Source organism: Dermacentor variabilis, chromosome 2, assembly GCF_050947875.1.
Source record: "Dermacentor variabilis isolate Ectoservices chromosome 2, ASM5094787v1, whole genome shotgun sequence".
NCBI classification, from domain to species: Eukaryota; Metazoa; Arthropoda; class Arachnida; order Ixodida; family Ixodidae; genus Dermacentor; species Dermacentor variabilis.
This window is the reverse complement of record NC_134569.1, coordinates 125,301,904-125,325,319: the sequence shown is the minus strand read 5'-3', so window position 1 is coordinate 125,325,319 and position 23,416 is coordinate 125,301,904. Positions and strand designations below refer to the sequence as shown.

Genomic DNA, 23,416 nt, shown 5'->3' with positions numbered 1-23,416 from the left:
AAGCGACCGCTTCAACTTGCCTGCGACGCATCTCAGTACGGTATAGGCGCAGTTCTTTCGCAGAAAATGATAAATGGATCAGTTCGACCGGTTGCCTACGCATCCCGCACCTTGTCAAGTGCCGAAAAGAACTACAGTCAGATCGAGAAAGAAGCCCTTGCCCTCGTATTCGGCGTAAAGAAGTTTCACTTCTACGTCTACGGTAGGTTCTTCACGCTTGTGACTGACCATAAACCACTGCAAACAATTCTCGGCCCGAAAACAGGCATTCCCGCGATGGCAGCTGCCCGCATGCAGCGTTGGGCGCTGACGCTGTCAGCCTACAACTATGCTCTTGAATTCAAGAAATCTTCCGATAATGCGGAAGCAGACTGTTTATCGCGCTTGCCGCTCGACAGCAGCGAAAAGCAATCAGAAGAAGAAAGCGAAATTTTTTATTCGCTTCGTTTGGAAACGCTGCCTGTCACAGGCCAAGACATCGCTCGTGAAACGAGGCGTGATCCATTACTAAGCAAGGTACTGAACTTCACAAGTGCTGGCTGGCCGTCGCATGTCGCTGAGAAGGAGTTGAAACATTTCTTCGACAAGCGTTTGGAGCTCACAGTTCATCAAGGGTGTTTAATGTACGGCATGAGAGTAGTTGTGCCTTCAAAACACCGAGCCTTCTTGCTTGAGGAACTTCATCAGGGTCATCCCGGTATCGTAAGATGCAAAGAACTCGCGAGGAGCTACGTCTGGTGGCCTGGTATCGACGCGGACCTAGAGCAACACGTGAAGAAATGTGAAGAGTGTCAACAGCAACGGAACGAACCAGCACCGGCTCCGCTTCATCCATGGTCATGGCCGACTTCGCCGTGGCAAAGAGTTCACTTGGATTTTGCTGGACCCATGAAAGACAAAATGTTCCTTGTTGCTGTGGACGCACACTCAAAATGGCCGGAAGTTTATGTCATGCAGAGGACTACGGCGTACCACACAATTCAGTGTCTCCAAGACCTGTTCTCGCGTTTTGGCGTACCCGAGACCATCGTGACCGACAACGGACCACAGTTCGTTTCCGAAGAATTCAAGAGCTTCGTCAAAGGCTTCGGTGGTCGTCATATCGTGAGTGCAGCGTACCATCCAAGCACGAATGGCCTTGCGGAGAGATTTGTACAGACAATGAAATCTGCGTTGCGGAAAGGACGACCCCAAGACTCCTTGCAGGCAACCTTACAGACGTTCCTGGTGACGTACCGCAACACGCCGCATGCGACTACAAGAGAAACTCCAGCAAACCTTTTCATAGGTAGACGACTGCGCACGAGACTCGACGCAGTCAAGCCTTCTGTCGGGGGAAGAGTGGCTCAGCAACAGCTCTCCGATATGGTGCGACGCAAGGCACGTGAGCGACTTTTCAACATCAATGATGAGGTCCTCGTGAGGAATTACAGAGGTCCTGAGAAATGGGTCCCTGGCACTATCATTCAGCAGTCTGGCCCCGTTTCATACAAGGTTCGCGTTAGAACGAATCATGGGGTGCTCATTTGGCGTCGTCATCAAGACCAGTTACTGCTCAGCATCGACAGCTCAAAGCAGAGCATCACGGAAGATTTTATTCCAGATTTCAGGGATCCTGAGAGCGCCAACGAGCCATTTCCAGCTGCGGCCCCTGCGGCAACGACCGACCCTCCAGGGGAGCGACGCTATCCACAGAGGGACCGGCGACCTCCTGACAGATATCAGCCATAGCATTAGTTGCATTGTATAATGTGGCAAAAGGACTTTGTGCTCATTAGGAGGAAGGAGATGTTGTGTGCGCGCGAAACCAAGCACGCGTGTTATCGCGTGCTGTCTGCGCATGCTCTCTGCCCGGCTATCTCTTATCGGGTAGCCCGTGCTGGTTTTAAAAGACCGCTCGCACGGGCCCACCGCGCGCAGTATGTAACCTGTTGGCTGCCTGCCAAGTAACAGGAATAAACGTTCTTTCGACGCTACGTCTACGCCGCCCAGTTCTTGGATGCCAGACATGACACTTAACAGATAGAAAAACAGAAAACTGTTTATTCGGACGTTTTGCAAACATATCTATAACTTTCGAGTTGGAATTCTTTTTCCTTGCTACGTGGCTTCAGAAGTTGGTCAATTAATTATGGCTAATTATCTAATTCAATAAAATACAAAAATATTGTGACACACTGCATACAAAAGTGAGCAAGATGCACTTAATCTCGTCGTCTTAGAGTGCATCGGCATATGTTTAAACTCTGGCCAAAGTTAGCTGAAACACCTTGTATAATGCGTCAAACAAGGACAACAAACATGTTGCGCAATCAGATTCACAGATCACAGAATCCTACAGCCCGCCACCCCTCCATCTCCGCTCGATGCATCGCGCGCGACGGGAGGCGGCGCGCTTCCTCCCCGCTTTTCTCCTTTGCGCACACAAGACTGACCTACCATCGCCGGTTCTCCCCCCCCCCCCGGCTTTCACTCACACGTACAGCATGCGGCGCGCGGCGACGATGTACGGAACATGAGGTGACGATACGACTTCATACGGAACACGAGGGCGACGACGACCACAGGAATGCGCCTGGATTGTTCATATGATTGCTATGACAGTAATATAACAAGAGTATCCGGCAATTGAAGCGTCCCGTGGCCCATTACTTTCCGTAAGAGAAGAGGTCACACAATACAACTTTCATTATGCGACAATTCGTTGTGCCGCAACAATGTCTTTTGTTGTTGTTGTTGTTGTTGGGAGCGGGGGCAGCAAAATAAAAAAAACGCAAAGGAAGGCATCTTGGCCACAATCGAATGCCTACTTTGGGCACCTGATGTGGTTACCGAAGGAATATTGAAGAAAACGTAAGACGCTTGGTCCACAGAGAACCATATGCATGCTGCTCGTTATCCTAGAAAAGACTTTCCGGAGAGGCTGCGATAATATCGAAATGAAGGTGATGCCCTCCCTCAAGCGAACGCGTTGCAATCCTTCGAGTCCCCGCAGTGGTGGCGGCGAGGAACCGTTGCTTCTTTTTCTCGTCTGCTAGCCAGGCAGCGATCAAAAATTTGTGAGACCAAAGTACACTCGGCCAGAGAAAAACGAACGCGCACCGAAGTGCCCCGCGTGGTTGTCAGCGCAACACGTGAAAAACGCATGACCTCGGGCTGGCTCTGGCAGCCGCGGGTAGCGAGAACAAGAACATTGAAGAGGCTCAATGTGTCCTCGCGAATAAAAATTGAAGTAGAAGAATAAATAAGAACGTAGTTGCCTTTGCTGGCTTTAATGTCTTGACATGGATGTTTTGGCGCAGGTGATATGACGGCACAAATGAACCATCGCAACGCTTCGTCTCACCGGACCTCATTGCCTGCTTTGTCAACTTGACTGATAGTGTGTTGATTTGGCTTGTCTCTTTGTATAGTCCGATATACACCTTTAGAAAAGTCAATGCACCTTTGGCGTCAAATGTTTATAAGAACATTAAACTCGTAAAGATCCGCAACTGAAAATCTAAAGCATGAATTGGGAAATGTCAATGCACCTTTCGCATCAAAAGTGTATATGGTTTCGGAATTGAAATCCATGCGCTCCGTAGATTCCGCGGCCTCCGCGAGATGCTGCGACTAGCCCGCGGGCCATCGAAACGCCCTTGGAACTTTGTGCTCTGATGGGGCTCTGAGTTATGTGACTCCAGGCGCGTGGGAAACACGGGGAAAGCGGGAGATGGAAGTTCAAGACAATAAGACAAGAACAAGATAAAAGCAGCAGCCTAGGTTTCGCCAGGTGTACTTGTCTGCTTCAAGGCGACATATCCTTTCTGTGGCGAGGAAAGCATAAGTCGCCTTGAAGAAGACAAGTAAACTTCTCGAAACGTTGGCTCTTGCTTTCAGCTTGTTCTAGTTTCGCTCTTCGTCCAGGTGCATGGGCGTTGCCACGAAATCAAGCCCAAGCGCACAATTTTCGCGCCGGAATGTCTTTTCGAGCGTGAAAAATACATTCTAGACAAAATCCAGAAGGATTTCCGGCGCCGGTGGTTGTTTCGGTCGGCGGTGCATGACAGCACGAAAACACTTCGGCGGTGGGGGAGGGGGGAGGCTGAAGCCCCATAAGCCCTGCCCCCTCCTGGCTACGCCCCTGCTGACAGAGTAGGAACACGTTCACGCAGACCGAATCAGCTTACCGGATGAACGAAATAACCTGTAATTCTCGTTTGTCGCAGCTAATACAGTACACGCGTACAGCAATAATCTACTGCAAAACTGTGGCGTCATGAACCCTCTTCATTTCTCTGTTAACAGAAAATGACACATGCATCATTAAATTCACGTCAAGCTGACTATAAGAGCGCCATTAGTGTGTGACAAAATTAAACGAAGACAGCGGTGCCCTGCCGTACGCGCGCGAATCACGATAAATTGGCAAATTGTATACCGCAAGACATTCGGCCTCATCCCTTTCTAACTGAAGAAACCCTTTTCTCTCCAAATGTGCCTCCTGTTTCTTCAACGATATGGATATGTAGCACAACTGTAGCATTTCGCTGTACCATACACACGTACGTATTCTTCGTAGAGGCACAATGAAACGGTAGACGGTGGATGTTTTCTTCAAGTTGGCTGCCACTACGGGGAACAATGCGAAGGGTTTGTATTCGTACTCACATCGAACAGAAGACTTGCGTCGGGTCGTAGCGCTTTCAATATCATCCGAAGCCTGCGTAAGAAAATGTGCACTGGATTAGTTCTTACCGTTGCCAGACGTGAATGTCAATATAAGAGGAGCAGATTGTACAATGTGTATGACTCGACATTTTGCGAGTTCTTTACTGTGCTCACGTGTGCGAGTCTGAGTGTCATATACGTAGTCGCGTCATGTACTTTCGGTAAAGGACGACCAGTCGAAAGAAAATCTTTATTTAGTGCTCGTATGTACTGATAAAAACTATCATCATTGATTCAAAACGCGAATAATTCCTAGACTACAGCGGTGCACTGTTCATATTCCAGGCTCACATACATTAGTAACGGTCTTTTATTCACCCTCAAACATACACTTGGGATTACTCTATGCTTAGAATCTGGCTAGAGAGCGATGACACGCCACCATTCCTTGAAGTTATTCGTAACAGATTTTCGGATTAGTTATTTCCTGTTCGTGATTCAAGTTATGCTGATGGTATATCAACTATTTCAACAATGATTTTTCCCTAGTACTATGCAACGTTCCCCACTTTGAAACAAAGTACGGTCTATATCCGGCTAAAAGGCGCGTTGCCTTTTGTTTGAGGTTTTTGTGTAATTTTCCTCACGGCATGCTCCCTTTCACACGCTTTACCGGGACACAATAAATTATTACTATAGAATGATTATATAGCGATCCTGTAAAAACAATATTAAACATTTACGCCCAACCAACTCGTACATTTAATCTATGTGAAGGAAAGCCTTCATGAAACCGTGAACTAAATGCTAAAAAAACTAATTGTGATGCGTTCAATTGTACGTTTCATCGCCTCTGGAACGTATACATACGGCGTATAATTTGTAAGCTTTCCGGAACGTTTAAGAATTGTCTGTAGCAGATAGTAGCTGGAATAGTAGATGAGGTGGACTACATTAGCACGAGAAATCCAAACACATATTCGACTAATTAGCAAAGAGTTACATCCAGAAACTCCGGTGGGAGTTACCTAAACTATGCGTAAGCGTTTGCTACTAATCACCTGCGGTTTTGTCGTCGTATGCTGAGTGTTTGGTATAATAGCGCGGAAACGCAGGGAAATAATCGTGAAACGGACAAGCACGGTTGCAATACCGAGACGACCAGCATGGTACGACGAAGAACAGACGTGTAGTAGCGACGTTCACTCACTCATGTGATAGTACGTTTGAATGACGCCGCGGCTTCGTGGCAGATGAGCGATCGCCAATGCGTACTATAGTACGGGACGTAATTGAACAGCGTCATGTCTGGTAGACCACTTACGCAGACGTGGTTGATGACGCTGTCTCCTCTCGATGCGAGCCATTATCAACTGTGATAGGGCCGCGCGGGTCCTATCTGAAAGTGATCGGCGATGGCGACCGAATACGCTGAGCGCTAATAGCTTAGTGAGCGATGTGTTCTCGCCGTTTAGTTGGCGTTGAAGCGAGCGCAACATGATGGCGAATTTTGTCACTGCTGCGGGCCTTATCTTGAAAACGATCTTCTTGTGTATAGCAGACACACTGGTTTTCTCATTAGGGAGGCATATGAATGCTTACACGTTTAAAACTCGCTAAATAACTTCCGCGTTTTTACTTTAAGCACACACTGGAATTCACCAATTGTAGCCGGCGAGTTTGAAAGATGAATCCAAAGGAAATTAACCGCTAGGATGACACCAGTTCGAGACATTATTTGCCAAAGTGCTGGACGAAATACATGGGCGTTCGAGTTACTTTTGTGCTTCAATGCCCAAAAGAGCGTTTTGAGAGAAAAGGAACAAGAAAAACAGTGCACTTTTACGGCGAGTTTCATGGGACTTATCTCCAAACTCATTATGCAAATTAATTCTAAGTGGATACGCCTTGCAAACTCACCGGCTACAATCCTTAAATTGCAATATGAGCCATAAAGTAACACTTTAGAAAAGCTTAAAATTTAATTTTCGTTAATTACTTGAATATGTGTTTCGATTTATTGCGCTAGTAATGTCCGCCTCTCAGTAATACCACTCAAGGACTATAACGTTGTTATCTGCAACAGGTGCATTTTAAAAATTCTGTAAAACATAAGGCAGATCACCCTTCTAATTTTCATGTTCGCGGCGCACCGACCAGCTCTCGACAACAATGTAAAATTAATCTAAATTAATAATCTTGTACTGTAACTGCGCGAAGAAGACAAGACGTGAATAGAAAAACAAGACGCACTGACAAAGCACCTTGTGCGTGCGTTTATGTTTCTGTTCGCGTCTGTCCTTCTTCGCGCTGTTTAAAATTTTGCTTAATCTGGAAACCGAGTAACCCAACAACATGGCCTTACTTCAATAATGTATGGCAAGATATTTGTGCGCAGCACCATTCAAAAACTACGCAAAAATGCAAGCAGCAGTCCACTCGAATGCACTCCGCGAGCCATCGACGCCGTGACGTCACGAGGACGCAGACGATGTGTGATGTCTGTCGACGGACAAAATGGTGAAGAAGGTTGTGTGCAAAAAGATGTTCGACGCGAAAGACGGGGGAAACACGCTTGACTATTCGGTCTATTCATTACTGCCTCTGTGGCGGAACGAAAACAAGCGAGCGCGCACATACCCTCGTGCTCAGGCGCTATGCAACGTGACTGCCGCGCCAATTGTCTCAAAGAGCTACTTGCCAGTGGCCCGAGAGACGCATGCTTGAAAGAGGTGGTGTATAAAGCATTGTGGCTCAGGCAGGTTTTGTGCTCTGTGATTGCTTCCGGATCAAACAGTCAGCAGAAGCATCGTTTCAGAGATCTATTTCTGTTACTCCGAAAAGAAATATGGTTCGCTGGGCTCTCGATTTGGATAACGCCTATATTGTATCCTGTTGGCGACAGCATCGGACCGTTTTCCTGAGAGACCAAAGTTTCATTCTACCATCGGACACGTAACATGTACTTCCTCTGTGCGACATATTCAGCTTGGGAGCAGCAGCAGCAGTCCTGCACAGTCAGCAGTCCGAAAGATCGAGCTCGTAGAAGATGATTCGCGTAAAAATTGACCGACAATTAGGAAACTCCCTAATGCGAAATTTCATCGCAGTTCATTTCGCATTATCATTTCGTTTTCGTTTTCGTTTAGCGCTATACTGAAGCAAACAATTTGAGAGATACATGCATCAGAGTCGGCAACCGTCGAAAACCTGATGTGCGGGTCAAGTGCGTCGGCTTTTATACGTTACTCGTCGAAGATTCCAAAGTAATCGCTGGGGCCGCTTGGCTTCCAGAAAGTACTACACAATTCGCGTCCCGGATACAATCAGATTATAAAACAATCGCAAACCACGATTATCGAAACAATGGCGAACGAGACCAATCCAAGCAAACCAAACAAGCGAGAGCGAGGAATGACGCGAAAAGACAGGCTGAGACCAGATGCGAGTACGCACGGAGATACGAGCCGTCGGGCGGATCCACATGAAAGCGGTGTTCAATGGACAGCTTTTTTTCCTCCACCCCTCCATCTGTATCTTACAAGATCTGTACCTTACAAGATGGAAAATAAACTTTCATTTTATTTCATTTTCCGTACGCACGTTACTTTTACCGCGTCCGCTATTCCATCAAATAGGGGTGGGTTTGGGTGGACTGCCGGATGGGTGGGGGCGTAAACGTGAGCAGCCGGAGTGGTGCAGCCGCCTGGTGGCCTAGAGCTCTACCAGACAAACACAGAGCTAAAATTGTGGTAACCTACTGTATTCTGCTTCTCTGCAGGTGCAAATTTTCGGCAGCGGCGTAATTGTGAACATGATTACGCTGTAGTCGAAAATTTACACCAGCAGCTATGCAGAATATAGTAATTGGCTCTGTGTTTGTGTGGTTGAGCTTTGCACCACCAGCTGGCGCCGGAATATGGGAAGCAATAAAATTCTCCAATTTTAGTGCGTCCGGTAGTCCGGCAAGCTTGGGTGGTTTACCAGTTGAGCGGCGTCGTACACGTGAGCGGCTAGATTGATGGCGCTAGCTGGTGGTGCAAAGATCAACCACATTAACAGAAAGCCAATTACTATATTCTGCATAGCTGCTGGTGTAAATTTTCCACTGCAGCGTAATCATGTTCACAATTACGCCGCTGCCGAAAATTTGCACCTGCAGAGAAGCAGAATACAGTAGGTTACCGCAATTTTAGCTCTGTGTGTCTGGTAGAGCTCTAGGCCACCAGGCGGCTGCACCACTCCGGCCGCTCACGTTTACGCCGCCGCACGTCCGGAAATCCGCCCCCACCGCCCCCGTTTGCCGGAATAGCGGACACGCTAAATAAAAGTCTCTATTCTCTAATGAATCGGCCGCTCTCGTTCGTCTCCGCCGTTCGCGGTTTGAGCAAGGTAAATATACCAGGTAGCGAAGCTTCCATAGGAGCCCATACGTTCAAAACATGGCGGATCATCGGCGGTTCATAGAGTTACTGTATGTGCTACCGCAGGTAGCAGAGTTGCGCGTCTGTTTTATCACGCCGCTAGCGCCTCTATTGGCAGAGCGTCATCACGTGGTAGCCAAGCAACCGTGCATTGCGGAGAAGCAGATGTTCGGGCCAATTTTTGTACTTCCCGACGCCGCCGCTGCAGCGAACTGGATTGACCCAAGTTATCGCCAGTCAAATTCAAATCCAATCCGGCCGATCTGGCCGTTCGCTGTCCACGTGCGTGCTAGCTGCGTAGCAACAACGCAACGTGCGCAGCGCATCTCACGTTTGTTTCGTCGGCCTGCCTCGTGACACCTTACTGCAGTAATTGTTTTTCTTCTTTTGTAAAACTAGTGAAGGGTGTTCAGGTAGAGACAACTGAACAAACAAATTTTCAGCCAACTGCCTATTGCGTCAAGTGTGTATGAGATGAAATTGCTTGACTAACAGCTACGTGCTTTTTGGTCTGTGCTAAAAAAATTCACAGCTGGAATATTAAAAGCTACTGCAAGTCTGGATTTTTTTAAATAATGGAAGCACGTAGAGTTATACAGAAGATTTAGCTGGAATTACCAGTTTTCTGCGTGTGATGCACCACACTGCTTTCACAGAAGTGTCGTAAAAAAGCCAGCTCACATTTTCATGGTTATGCACTGCTTGGGTTGTTTCTGAATATGAAAGAGGTTACGACTAAGTAAAGATATTTAATCTACTAAAGCTTATGTGTACCAGGATGCAAGAGGAATGAATGTCGTCATTTAACATACGGTAAGGGCCTAACTGTGTTTTGAATTATTCCCTATAATGTAGCTATGTCAATCCTGTGAGAAAAACTTTCGCTACACTCCCACAGAAGGCTACTTTTGGAATCCCTGCAGTGAAAAGGCACATAATGAAGTCACACTTGCAGGTGTAATAATAATATTTGGGGTTTTACGTGCCAAAACCACTTTCTGATTATGAGGCACGCCGTAGTGGAGGACTCCGGAAATTTTGACCACCTGGGGTTCTTTAACGTGCACCTAAATCTAAGCACACGGGTCTTTTCGCATTTCGCCCCCATCGAAATGCGGCCGCCGTGGCCGGGATTCGATCCCGCGACCTCGTGCTCAGCAGCCCAACACCATAGCACTTGCAGGTGTAGCTGATATCCATTGCTTGCTGGTAGATGGATATGTTCCTACACAAGATCTAATGGGGTACCAGAGTCGAAATAGCAATGGTTGGTCATTGATTCACCAGTAATATTTTAGACTGGCTACATGTTGAGAGCTATGGCACATAAGCAAGTATGAGCCTCATTATATTTAGTACAGTTCCCTTTGTAAAAGAGCACCACTTGATAAAGCTCACTGTATCAAAATATTTGCACGCGCATATACTAGTGTTTGCTTTTTTCTCTGAAATTCGCATTGTGATTTTATTGCCAAAAAAAGAGGTAGTTGCGGCTCGGTGCTTTGTGTTACTGTTTACATGCTAAACGAGCACTGCTCTGCTCTTAGTAGCGTATTTATCTCTGTTGAAACAAAACCTGAGTGCCAAGCAGTATTCAAGCGAAGGAAAGTTATTAAAATATCTGATTGTTTACCTCAGTTACTAAAGTTTGTCCAGCTTTTAATACGCTATCTTATTTCGAACCTTATACTACCTTGTGAAGTAGCTTTTTCGCACGAAAATTTTGTAGGATTTCCGGAATCTATAAAATAACATCACCATATTCCCTAAGTTTATTCGGTGTGATCTAATCGTTACCGTCGCGGTTCACGAATGCTGCATCTGATCGGCGTATATAGAATACACAATCTATTCTAGATACGTGAGTGCCCATACGTTATTAGGGCGGAGAAAGTGCACAGGTGAATGCAACTCAAAAAAAAAAAACTAATATACGCGCTGCATCTTACGCCGCGCGCTAAATAAGGGCAGCGCCTTTTTCTTCACAATCTAATCAAGTCAGCTGTTTCGATGCGCTTTGTTTGCTATTTGGCGGAAAAGCGGTGCACAAGCGATGCAAAAGCGCCCACGGTCGATCGACGATGCGCTAGGCATGTCGCCTGCAAAAACGAAGTGCGGCTTCGCCGCATAGACTTGGTTGCTTCTCAGGCAAGATGGCGGACCTACGCGCAACTCTGCTACCTACGGTACCATATACAGTAACTATAGCGGTTCATGGGGCTTAGCGCCATCTGTATGTGGTGGGAACACTTCCGGCGGAAGAAAAAATAATGTCACGCCATATCCGTTAAAAGCAAAAGTGACGTCATTTTGTTTTGGAAGGCGCGAAATTTGTTTTGTTGGTCTGCCTTTGGAGCTATATATTCAAATGCCCCGCCGTTCGACTTGATGGGCGTTTCGAGCTTTCAGCATGGAAAGTGATGCAGGAAAAGGCCAGCCGTACGGTTGTCGAAATCGCACCGCTGCAGAGAACATAGTTTCTTTGGAGGCCAACAAAAGCTTTAGGTGTAGAGCGCTGATCCTATCGTCGGATGCCAAGCCCGTCGGTCAGCGCAGTCGCACGAAAATAACCACACAATTATCTGGCGGTCGTAACTCACTACTTTTTACTGAACAGGTTAAAAAGCGATGAAGCTACCCGCGTCACCAAATTCAGACAAACTTCGGCAAGCGAAAAAGCACAACGTATGAGGGGGGCGTATTTCAACAGCTGAACTTTACGAGCGCGCCTTTCTGCACATTTCAAGACGTGCATTGCATTGCGAGTGATAGCGGCGTCAACGCCCCCTGTAACGATGGGCGCTGAAAAGAAGTGTACTTATCAATCACAATAAATTAAATTAACTTGTATTTTCGTAACTCGTAACGATATATAATATTGACCAGGAATTTTATTTTCGTTGAATGAATCTAACTGTGTCTCACTTGAATTAAAAAACGCTTTTTTCTTTCCCAATGTTTGTTCCCTCCAAACATAGTCGCGCTTCAACTGCTGCTCCCATAACCCCCCTTGCTGATGTCGGTAACAATTTGTAATGAACCGCTTTTCGCTCGAAGCTTCGCGACCTATTTGGATCGACCTCGGTTTGAGTCTCCTGTTTCGCTGGTGTGCTCGTTCGCTCGGCTACGGCGTCGCCGCCGACGCTCACCGCAGGGACAGAAGAGCTGCGCTCTAAAATGTGTTTCTGCTTCTCGCGCTTGGACAAATAGCACAATGCGAGCCTCACCGCAGGCGATTCCGCTGCTAACGCCCGTGTGTCGAAGGAAGCGCCGCGCTTGAAGCCTCCGCTCGTGGGCAGCCCGGTTGAAGCTGTTGTCTTGAGCATTGGCCGCCGCAGCGGAGCGGTGGCGATGACTGGGACGTAGGGTTGACCGCCGGACCCGGCTTCCTTGTCGTCGCCAGACGTCTCAGCCCAAATAGGCGGCGGAGACCTTGTAGCAGGCGTTGAGGCTGCGGTGCCTTCTTCAGTCGCTACGTGCGTGCCGGACAGGTTAACGGCCGGGGACGCTGAACGATGGGATTTGGCGCGCACTTTGCGGGATCGGATGGCGCTGTTTCTCGCTTCGACCAATTTGACGGGGGACATTTTGGCGCTTTTCGAGGGCTTGGCATCATCGGGCTTGGCGCCGTCGCTGGTTTGTGCTACCGGTGCCACGTCGGGTGCGTGGGCCCCTCCTGCTGTAGAGTAATACAGCACAGGCGTGACCATAGTATTGTGTTAGTCGTTTGGTTTGGCGTTTCGGAAGCAAACAGTGCTAATACCGACGAAATGACAAGAAAGCAGTGCGTTGTGGCATTGTTCTTGTCCCGTTTTTAGCACTGTTTGACTTCAAAACGTGTACCAACTAGCCCATGCAGCTAGTCGTGCTATTGGGCTTGGTGGTCCTGCGAATGCAGCTCGATGTAAACAAGGACAATGGAGGCGGACGCAAAGGAAATAACAAGCTGCGAGTTAATGTCACATGCGTGCACTGTTCCCTTCGATTGTCTTTGCCAGTAAGAAGCTGCAGTTTCTGCTCTGCTAAAGCACATTCACATTAGACAACCAGACCCTCTAAGGAAATGCGACTGAACGTATTCGCCAACGCAATGGATACCAGATGGGGCGATACATTACCAAAAGCGATACTCTGTCTATATGGTCTCTATGCCCTATGAGGCGCAAAACCCGGCGTGATCAAGGATGGCACCAAAAATGGCCGACAGCGCAAAGGGTACAAAAGTGTTTGGACTGACGTCACATTTCTCAAGAGGTTCGTCTAAACAAAGGAACTTAATGCCTTTGAAAAGAAAATTTGGCAAATTTCGGTTTTTGCAGGGATCGAGGCCGGGGCTCCGAGGTGCGAGGCGAGCCCGCCTTCCCGACGTCATGGCGGCTCCACGGTTGTGGTGGACTAAAGGTGTGGCTAGGGCGTGCGCCACTGCACCCGTCAGGTCACATCCGTCCGTCTGAGTAAACGTGTGGCCTGGTGCGTGCTTCGTTGGGCACGTGACGGCGCAGCCAATGGAGAGGAGGTAACGTCATCAGCGTATTGTGTGACCTGAGTAGTAATACCGAAGGTTGTAAATGGTAAAAACGTTAGTTCGTAGTAACTACGCGTAATCAATGTGAAGTAAAGTCGAATTAAGGTGAATTACAGTGACGTAAAGTTAGAATAAGTTAGAGTAAGGTTACTTAAAGTACAGCAAAGTGAAGTAAGGTGAATTATAGTGAATTAAGGTAGATTAATGTGCATTAAAGTCGATTAAGGTGGATTAAGGTACAGATGTGAAGTTAGGTAGGTAACTTACGGTGGAGTGAACTAAGGTGAAGTGACTGAAGATGAATAAAAGTTAATTAAGGCGGATTAAAGTGGATTAAGGTGGACTCAGGCATATGAATGCTTTCCCATTGAAAGCACGTCAGGTTACTTATATGACTGTCAATTTTTTTTCGCGACGTACTGCCTAGATACAAAGACAAAAAGGGCACGCGCGCCGCTAACCGCGCCCTTGGCTGGCAGTGTTCTACTTCCCACGTTTTTTTTTTTTTGCCAGGAATACATAGCAAAACATCAGCATTCAAATAAATATAACCAATTCAAAAGATGGTAAACATTCCCATTCGTAGGCTTATTTTTTTCAGGGCCATATCTTTCCTTCCAGTGGCTCCTTTCGAGAGGGAATGTCAGTGAAGCCGCTTTACTTGTCGTGGCAGAAAAACAACACTCGATTTCATTGATCTAAGCGGCTGGCGGTTGGGAAGTGTGCCCGCTGTACTAAAATGATTCGAACTGGAGAGACTACGAGAGATAAAAAGAGGACAAGGCGCTATTTCGTTACAATATCTCTCTCTCTCTCTCTCTCTCTCTGTCGTAGTCTGTTCAGTTCAAATAATTTTAGTACGAGCAAGCTCATGATTGTAGTGGTTTGGGTGAGTGGCTACAGAGTTACTTCATATACGTAGCGTAGCAAAACCAAGGGCAAAAAAAAACAGAAGTTGTGAAGGCACTTCGCGCCGCGTACGCGCCTCATCGCCTCTCCTTTAACGCGATGGCCTTAATGGCTCCGTGTCGCAGAAAATCCGGCGTCGGTCGTCGCTTCGGCAAAAAGAATTTCGCACCAAATTCTGAACCCCGAATAGCCAACCACTCTTCTACCACCAAAATTGCTCACACGTTGTCTTACGTTTTTTTTTTACAAACTTATTCCTTCGAATTTTGAGAATGGCAGCCCGCAAAGAAATGTAATGAAAAAAAAAAAACGACAGCGCATATATTTTATGTTACCTCTTCCGAGACTGAAATACTAAAAGCGCGAAACAATGACAGGAATTCGATCCACGCAAAAGGCCGCGTTTTTAGCAGAACGCTCGCCTTCGTGCATAGCGTTCGCCGCCAGCGTTTCCCTGTAAACGTTACGGTTACATAAGCTGCACTTGCCGGGAAGCACGAAAAGGCAGTCAGGGGATTTTGATTGCTGTCGCGTTCCACTCTTAAAGGCGAAGCTTAAGCTTCCTCCACATTTTTGTCCTGCCTCATAGGGCGCTACGATTATGAAAGCATACGAACAAGCATTGTGATATAAAAAATATAGGTAAATTCAAAAGAAACACTTAATTTCTTCCCAACCCATTTTTTTTTATTTTGCAGGAATTGGTTACTTGTGGAAGAAATGAAGAGGCACAAACTTGTAACTTCTTCAATATCGTTAAGACACACCAGCGCAGTTACGTCAGGGGCACGTCATGGATTTCAATAAATATACTATTTTTCGCACCGTTCTTGTGCAACAAAAGTGTGTGAAACATGCTCGGGTTCAGATCAGAATTTAGTTCGTGCAAAACGATGCGTTGTGCTTCTTCCATAATCAATCAAGTTGATACAAATCCTCCTCCTCCTCCTCCTCCTCCTCCTCCTCCTCCTCCTCATCATCATCATCATCATCATCATCATCATGTTCTAAGTTCACTTCAAGACCAAGGCCTCTCTCATCCACATCTAGTTAAACTGTCTTACTTCAGCTCGCTGTAAACTTGCTCATTTTATCACATCAGCTATGGTTCTCAGCCCTCCTCCACTGCGCTTCTATTCGATCGGCACCACATTCAGCAGCTCCAACAGAGCATCTATTATCTGTCCTTCTAATTACATGGCCTTTTTTTCCCTTTGTCATTGCTTATAGCGCGGTCTTTAGCTTCTCAACCTAGCGCCTTTCTTAACCTCCAAGTTTCTGCCCCGTATGTTAGTACAGGCAGAATGCAATGGACTGCAGATTTGTTAAGCATAACCGTAAGCTGCCGGTTATGATTTGGTAATATGCAGTAACACTTGCCGTATGCGCTCAAGATACCGATAGATTCTCTGAAAATTTATGAATTCACAAGTGAGCTCCTGGGAAAGATCATTCGTGTATTTAGATTTAGGTGCACGGTAAAGAATTCCAGGTGGTCCAAATTTCCGGTGTCTCTCAGTACAGCGTGCATATAATTATATCGTGGTTTGAGCACGTAAAACCCCATCATATAATTAAATGTATTTTAATTTGATCAGTGTGGTGCGACTGGGCATCTTCTTGGGAAATTAGCGAAAATCAGGAAAGCTCTACAGCCAGAGTAGCCATGTTGAAGCAGTTAATAGAGCATTGCGAAAAGGGCTGCTACTCATGCAAGAGTCAGCTTAACAGCAAATGTCAACGGCGCTCTTGGGAGCAATGTTATTTAGCTCCTTTTCATTCTGAGCAGGATTTTTTTAGGTACATTAACGTTAGAGTTCTGCAGCACATGCTTCTGCTGTGTGGGACCCCTGGGTAACGCTTCTAGAACGCTACAGTCACTTACCAATACGGCCTTATCGCGAACGACGTTGGGGAAACTATAAAGGCATTGTGCTTCGATCCACCGATAACTTAGTGGAAGACGAAACTCATTACTGGTTAGAGCACTTTCCCTATCCCGATGGTACTCCCTGATAGAACGTCTCAGCCCTAGCTGTATGATACGTTACCGTGATACTTTATGCACTAAGCCTCCTGTGGGAACTGCACCTCCGCGGTACCGTGTAGTAGACGTACCGTGAGATCAACGTGTTTGCGCACCGCCATCTCGCACAGTCGGAGAAAACATTGTGGTAGGATATGCGGGAAAGTAACGGAAAGATTGAAGAACCCGCAAATAGTTTTTTGACTAGTCTAGCAAGAGGAGTTGCCTGAAGTGATAGTCATGATGTCAATTCATTCATAACTCGTTTAATGCGTCCAAGTACAGTAGCAGATTACAGGAAACTGAACTATAGGGCCTGTCCCAAGTATAGGCGCACCTACAGTGCATCGCATGTGCTAAAGAAACTAGCTTTGTGTGCTAAGCGCGGCTACAGAAGTGCCATGGGCGACGACTGCCTCCAACTAGTAAATTCATTGAAAGGAGTCGTTTCTACGGCTACTAGCCCAGGTTAGTATCAGTAGAAGACAACACAAATCATCGTCAATAAACGGCAAGCAAATCCACAATATAATTTTTAAGACCTCCTCCCAGTAAACAACAACCTTCTCAGTAATACAGGTATCACATATATAGATAGATGGATTTTATTGACAGCAAAGACAGAGAGGTTGACCTGAGTTAGTGCGCTCTAGTCTGCTACTCTGCACTGGCGAAGAGGGAAGGGGAGTGAAAGTACTGCGATGGGTGATAAGAGAAGTGGTGAGTGCTTATGTATACGAGACAGTTGCCTTGCTAGAGCGGCTCGTCTAGCTTGGTGTGCTGCAGAAAATTCAACAGCTTTGGGCCGAGGATAGCATCCGCCGACAGTGGTTGCCTGCCAACGCTGGCTAGGGGACTTTCCAACGTCCTTCGCTCCAGCATATATGCTGGGCAATCGCACAGTATGTGTTCCAGCGTTTGAGGCGCCTGGCAGTGTTCACAGTCAGGGCTGTTTGACTGGTCGATGACGGGCGCACAGCGACGGGTGAAAGCAACGCCCAGCCGAATCCTATGTACCAATGACGTTTTGCTCCGCGTAACTTTCGGGGGCGAACAGAATTAACCGTCTCGGTTGATCATATATAGGCGTCTGTGGATGTCATCGTGGGCTCTATATGCCTTTGTAAGGTCGTACAAAAGTGCCTTGATCACAGGTATCACAGAATGCTACACAGCAGTTGAGCAATATGAACAATGCAGAAGCCATGTGCACGTTCTAAGGATTTCAAGACTTGCACCAATTTGGAGTTATTCATTTCCAAATAAACACGTCGGTGTCTTACGCGAATTTGCTTTTGTTCAGTAGGGCTTAAGAAAGAGGTTGCGGAATAATGAGACGGGAAACGCCAATGGAGATTACGATGCAAGTTTCGCCGTATTGAAACTACTTTGGCTGCCGTTCGGCTTCCAATCCGTGGATAACACACATCAGTCGAAATTCTTAGAAAATTACGTTGATAAGAGTAGGTCATTCGCCACTGCTACAACAAACATTGGCCAAAAAATTTGGAACTCCATTCGTGCAACCTATCGTCCCAATGCCACTCTTTAGAGCAATGAAGAATGCCGAACAGTGGCGGGCTCCGGAATAATTTGTACCACCTGGGGTTCTTAACGGGCACTTAAGTCGAAGGACACGAAGTACACGAACGTTTTGGTATGATCGCGTACTTAGTTTTAGGTGATACAGCCTTCCCAGACGCGTTTCGGGTGCCTTGTAGATCTTACCGTCCACTATGGCACGGCTCATGGTGGCGTCGGAGGAGGGCGAATCGGTGCGATGCTGGTGCGGACGGGGCGACTGCGATTGCGACCGGCGACCAGCGGCATGCCTAAGCCGCGAAGGCGCAGCCGCAGGCTCGTGGCTTTTTACCGCCGTGGACCTAACAGCCGCTATGGAGGAAGACGAGGTGGTGGAAATGGTCGGCCCGGCCGCCGCCTTGACTGCGGACCCGCGGTGGCTAGGCTCCATGAGCACCAACGCGGCTTATAAGCCTGGTAGTTAGCAGTTGGCTGGGTCGCTTCTATGAAAATCGCTGCGCTGGATCCTGCCGGCGGAACGAACCGTTCAGCGGTGGGGTTCGTGACACGAGATTGCGTGCGGCGCACAGCACGTGTAGGTTGCACTTGCGGCTTCTTCTACTTCTTCTTTTATTTTTTTCATTGACTGGCCTTTGTGCCTCCTACTGTTACTCGTCATCAGCACGAAAATTATGAAATAACTCATCCGATGATGGCTTCTGATGGTAATACGACTAGCATTTGCACGATGCAGTGACACACCGTATCCCTAATGTGACGTTTCTTTAGCATCCGGAGAGATCATTCTGAGACTTACCTTATTTCTGATATATGCGACATACTCCGATATCATTCCACTATGCTATGGCACTAGCATCAACACATGGACACATGTCCCACATGAACATGACGGCATTATGATAACTGTACGATGCCGGCTCAGTGACAACAATGGAATGTTGAAGAAGGAGTGACGTCAATGGAACGACAAAGGCGGTATTATGACCACGGCATGACGATGAGATGTCGATTATTAAATGATGACGATGGTATAACGACTACATCGAAACGACGACGATGACATGAGGAGGATGAGATGACGACGAGAGTATGGCAAGAATGGCGTGACGCCAGCGGTAAGACCACAACCGAATGACGAAGCTGGAATGGTGACGATAATATGACGACGAGCTACGGCATGATGTTGAAAGTATAAAACTATGCATTATAGCGGCTCTCTAACGACAAGAGAATAACGACGACGCCATGACACCGGCGGAATAATCCCGATTTAATGATGACAGCATGATTACAATAGGATGAAGAACAAGGAAGAACATCGATGGATCGACGAAGGCGTTGTGGTGATGGCATGACGACAGTGATGATGATGGTAAAACAACCACGTGACGAAAGTGGAATGATTGACAATGGTAAGACGACAGGTGCGTGACGACGATAGATGACGACGACAGCATGACGAGAGTCGGATAAATAAGTTAGAATGACAGTGATGGAACCGCCGTGGTTGCATCGTCACGACGGTACGACAACGAAGGCACGATGACACAATGAGGACAATGGCACGACAACCGAATAATGACATTGGGATGACGAGAATATGCTCACAATGGCGTGATGGCGACTGTATTGTGAAGCCTGTGCGTGACGACAGTGGCGTGACGGCGATGGCATGGTGAGAGTCGGATGGCGAAGCTGGAAAGATCTGGTAAGCTGGAAGCTGGAAGCTGGTAAGCTCGTAAGCTGGTAACCTGCAAAGATCTGGAGAGCTGGAAAGAGCTGGAAAGCTGGTGGCACCACCACGACGGCATGACCCCAACAGTTTCACAACGGATGCATGATAGCGACTGTCCGACGATAACGACTTGACAACATTATTGTAACCGCGATTGAATGACGACAGTACGATTACAATATAATGACGAAAAATATTGCGCTGTTGGAAGGGCGACGGTGGTATGACGACGATAGCATAACGACACGGTGATCGCGTTGCTAAAGTGGTGACGATGGTAAAAAGACAACCTGACATCGACGGCATGACGACAATGGTATGCTGACGACTGCGTCTCTGTGTCTGTGTGTCTGTTTCTTTTTACGTCCTCATTCAGTCGCTCTTACACGTCATATCATTATTGATTTAGTTGGTAAGGAAATGTTTACACGTTTGTACGGTCGATAAAACTATTGTTCTTACTTCGTATAGCTATCTACTATTTTGATATTGCAATCAGTGCTTCGCCTTTCGGGCGCAACTACTACTTTTTAATCAACACTGACGGGGTCAACATACGTGGCATTTCAAGCACTTATAGGCAAAACATCTAGAAATGTTTTTGAGTTGGGCGTTCAGAATGCGTTGGCCAAAACAGACTGCGGTGACACGATTAGTGGGTTATTACAGCGTTAGCAGCGTATTTCGGTAAGCCAGGTTGCGTTTAAAAATTAAGAACATATATTTTCATTCCTCCCATAGACCAAGATACCTATAGCCGTTTGTAGCCGTTCCGATACGTTTTTTAGATTTTCTCTCTTTTGTGGGCTTCTCTTTTATTGGGATAGCAATTGAATGGACACTCCATACGCATTCCTGCCGTCGGCGCTGGCGTCGCCGTGATGTCCCGTATAAAGTCCAAGGGCAATAACATTGCCGCGGCACGCTGTAGCCGTACGCTGTATGTGCGAGTGAAAGCGTGTGAAGTTGAGTCGACGATGGTGACTCAATCTTGCACGTGCAAGGGAGGAAGCCGGGAAGGAAGCGGGCCGTCTTCCGTCGCGCGCAAATTACCGGAGAGAGGGGGGGAATGCTTTCTACTCTGGCAGCCTCTGCGCATTGCGCGACCGCCCCGGCTCTATCTTGAAGGAGACCTGCAATGAGTAGGGTCTAGTTTCACTGAAGGTTAATAGCTTCCTGTGCAGTCTGTTCTCGCCGGTTAGTTCACGTTTACGCGAGAGGCAGCACGAAGGTCCATTCGCTCGTTGCAGCTACCGTGCTTTCTCCCTCCAGCATTTTGACAGTGAGTGCGCGGTCAACGAGTAAGATATGTTAATGTTTGCTTCTGCGCGCGTGACACCTGCTTGCAAATTTAGTTAGTAAGCTTATGTTTACAAGTTTATAGGGCCGATAAAACTAGTATCCGTACTTCGTATCGCTAGCTGTCTACTAATTTGCTATAGGAAATGATGGTTCGCCTTTCGGGCAAAACTGCGACTTCTTAGGGTATTTCACGGCTCTTTCTCGGGGCTATCTGTATTTATCTATGTGGGTTTGTATTTAATTATTTGGCTGACTACATGGGTAACTAGGTAATCCATGCTCGAATGTGTAGCGCATCGGTCTCCTGTTCTTAGGGAACCGGGTTCGAAACCAATCATCGGACCAAATTTTGTGGCTGAGCCTATGGCAATCTGTGCACATGTGTCGCTTGTAAACGAACCTCTTTCATGCCGACATGGGTAACTGTAGAGCCGGAACTGGGTATGTACCGATGTCCAATAAAACTCCTTGACGCCGACTTGGAGCACTGGGTATGGCCACATGGTGTGTGCTGGTCTTCGATGAACCTATTTGATGGTAACTCGGGTGATTGGGTATGTACTAGTTGGCGCGGGCCGCTCCACAATGACGAAAAGGAGCTATAGATTTTCCTAATGCTGACCGCAATCGAGACCCCGTCACAAAGGTTCCTCAAGGACAGCAACCCGACGCTTCAGCAGACTGCACCACAAATGCACTTCGTTCGTGCCGCTTCTCAATGAACCATTTCACACCAACACTTTAGCGAGCTCCGCCGTAAATACACTTGGTATGCGCTGCTCTTCAATGAAACTCTCGTCAGCTCGGATCACTGTATATGGGCCACTGGGTGTTCGGCAAGCGAACGAGCGAGCGAGCGAAGCAACGTTATCAGGAACGCCTGCAGAACGATTAGCCTTCCCCTGTAAGGGAGGCGTCACCGTGATGCGACCATGACGTCTTACCGGAGTGTGGCGCCTGTATACTCCGGCCGTGGCCGCACTACTGCCTTTGGTCGACCGCGCCTGCCCCTCTTTTGGAGTGGCAGCCTCCCTCCGGTGTCACTCGGTCGTTTCCTTTCGAGGGCCCCCGAGATCTGCTGAGCGGCCTGGGCTTGGACCTCTTGATCGTAGCACCTCGTTGTGGCCTCGAGCCGCGGCGGGATCATTGTCATCGTTGTAGCTTCGTGTGGATTCTTGGCACACTCGCAAAGGATGTGAGCTGCAATGGCTCTTTCCTTTCGGCACACACAACACAGGTCACTCACATAAGCACTCGGACACACGTGCCTCATCAGCACCAGAGTAAATAACGACCCCGTCTGAAGCTGCCGATATAACACCGCTGCCTTACGGGTCAAGCCCGGATGAGGTGGCGGCATAGTCGTTCTCTATAGTCTGTGCCACTTCACAATTTTGTTGTAGAAGGTCATTTTGTCCTTGGTTTCCCACCACCACGACGGGTCAACTGCCGTAGCAGTGGCACGGTTGGTTAGTCCTCGCGCCGCCGCGATCGCCTTCTCGTGGTTTGCGTTGCCGCGATCCAACACATCACTGCCCAAGTGCGCCGGAAACCATTTGATCACGACACACCGATTTTCACTCGCGAGATCGACCGCGCGCAACACGCTCGCGGCTTGTCCACACATCCTTGCTCTGGCGTAATTTCTCACTGCCATTCTAGAATGACAGAGCACAGTCGTACGCTCGGGGTCGGCGATAGCCAAAGCAATCGCTCGGTGCGCACCTCAAGTCCGCACACTTGCCGCCGTTCTCCTTGCACCGGTCGATGCCCCGACGACTGCTGTGGCGAATGCCTTTCTGTCATCTGGATACTCTGCCGCGCCCACAAACACGGCACCGCTGTCTTTGGCATGGAGACCGATGAGCACCTTGGCCCTCGCCACCCGCCGCTTGTTGTGGAACTCGGGGTTCATCTTTCTTGTCACCAGACATACCCGTAACCGTATACTAATTGCGTCCGGTACAGGCACCTCTGTATTTTCGGGTCCCCTTTCCGTTGGCTCCAGGCCTAGGTCACGCAGCACTTGTCTGCCCGTTCTTGTTCCCGGTAGCCGCGCGAGCTGGGCGGTCCTCTGCGCCTCGACGATTTCTTCCAGGGTCTTATGCACTCCCAGGGCCAGGAATTTGGTGCTTGTGCAGTCGAGGAGTCCGAGTGCTGCCTTTAACGCTTTGCGTATGAGCGCATTGACCTTATTTCGCACGCACTGCCTCCAGTTGTGGAAAACAGCAACGTATGCAATGTGACTTATAGCGAAGGATTCCACTAGCCACGTGAGGCTTTCTTGCTTCATGGCTGCT

The 23,416-nt window shown here is 47.8% G+C and overlaps 1 protein-coding gene across 1 annotated transcript in view; it reads right to left on the bottom strand.

The window, feature by feature from the left end:
- LOC142570437 (uncharacterized) overlaps positions 1 to 23,031 on the bottom strand; it is a 40,555-nt gene extending 17,524 nt beyond the window's left edge. The window contains exons 1-4 of the mRNA XM_075678822.1: positions 22,931 to 23,031; positions 19,688 to 19,830; positions 12,305 to 12,756; positions 4,654 to 4,705 (exon numbers count right to left, since the gene is read on the bottom strand). Coding sequence (XP_075534937.1) covers positions 4,654 to 4,705; positions 12,305 to 12,756; positions 19,688 to 19,830; positions 22,931 to 23,031 — 748 coding nt within the window. The remainder of the gene's footprint in view (positions 1 to 4,653; positions 4,706 to 12,304; positions 12,757 to 19,687; positions 19,831 to 22,930) is intronic.
- Between the last annotated feature and the right edge of the window lie 385 nt (positions 23,032 to 23,416).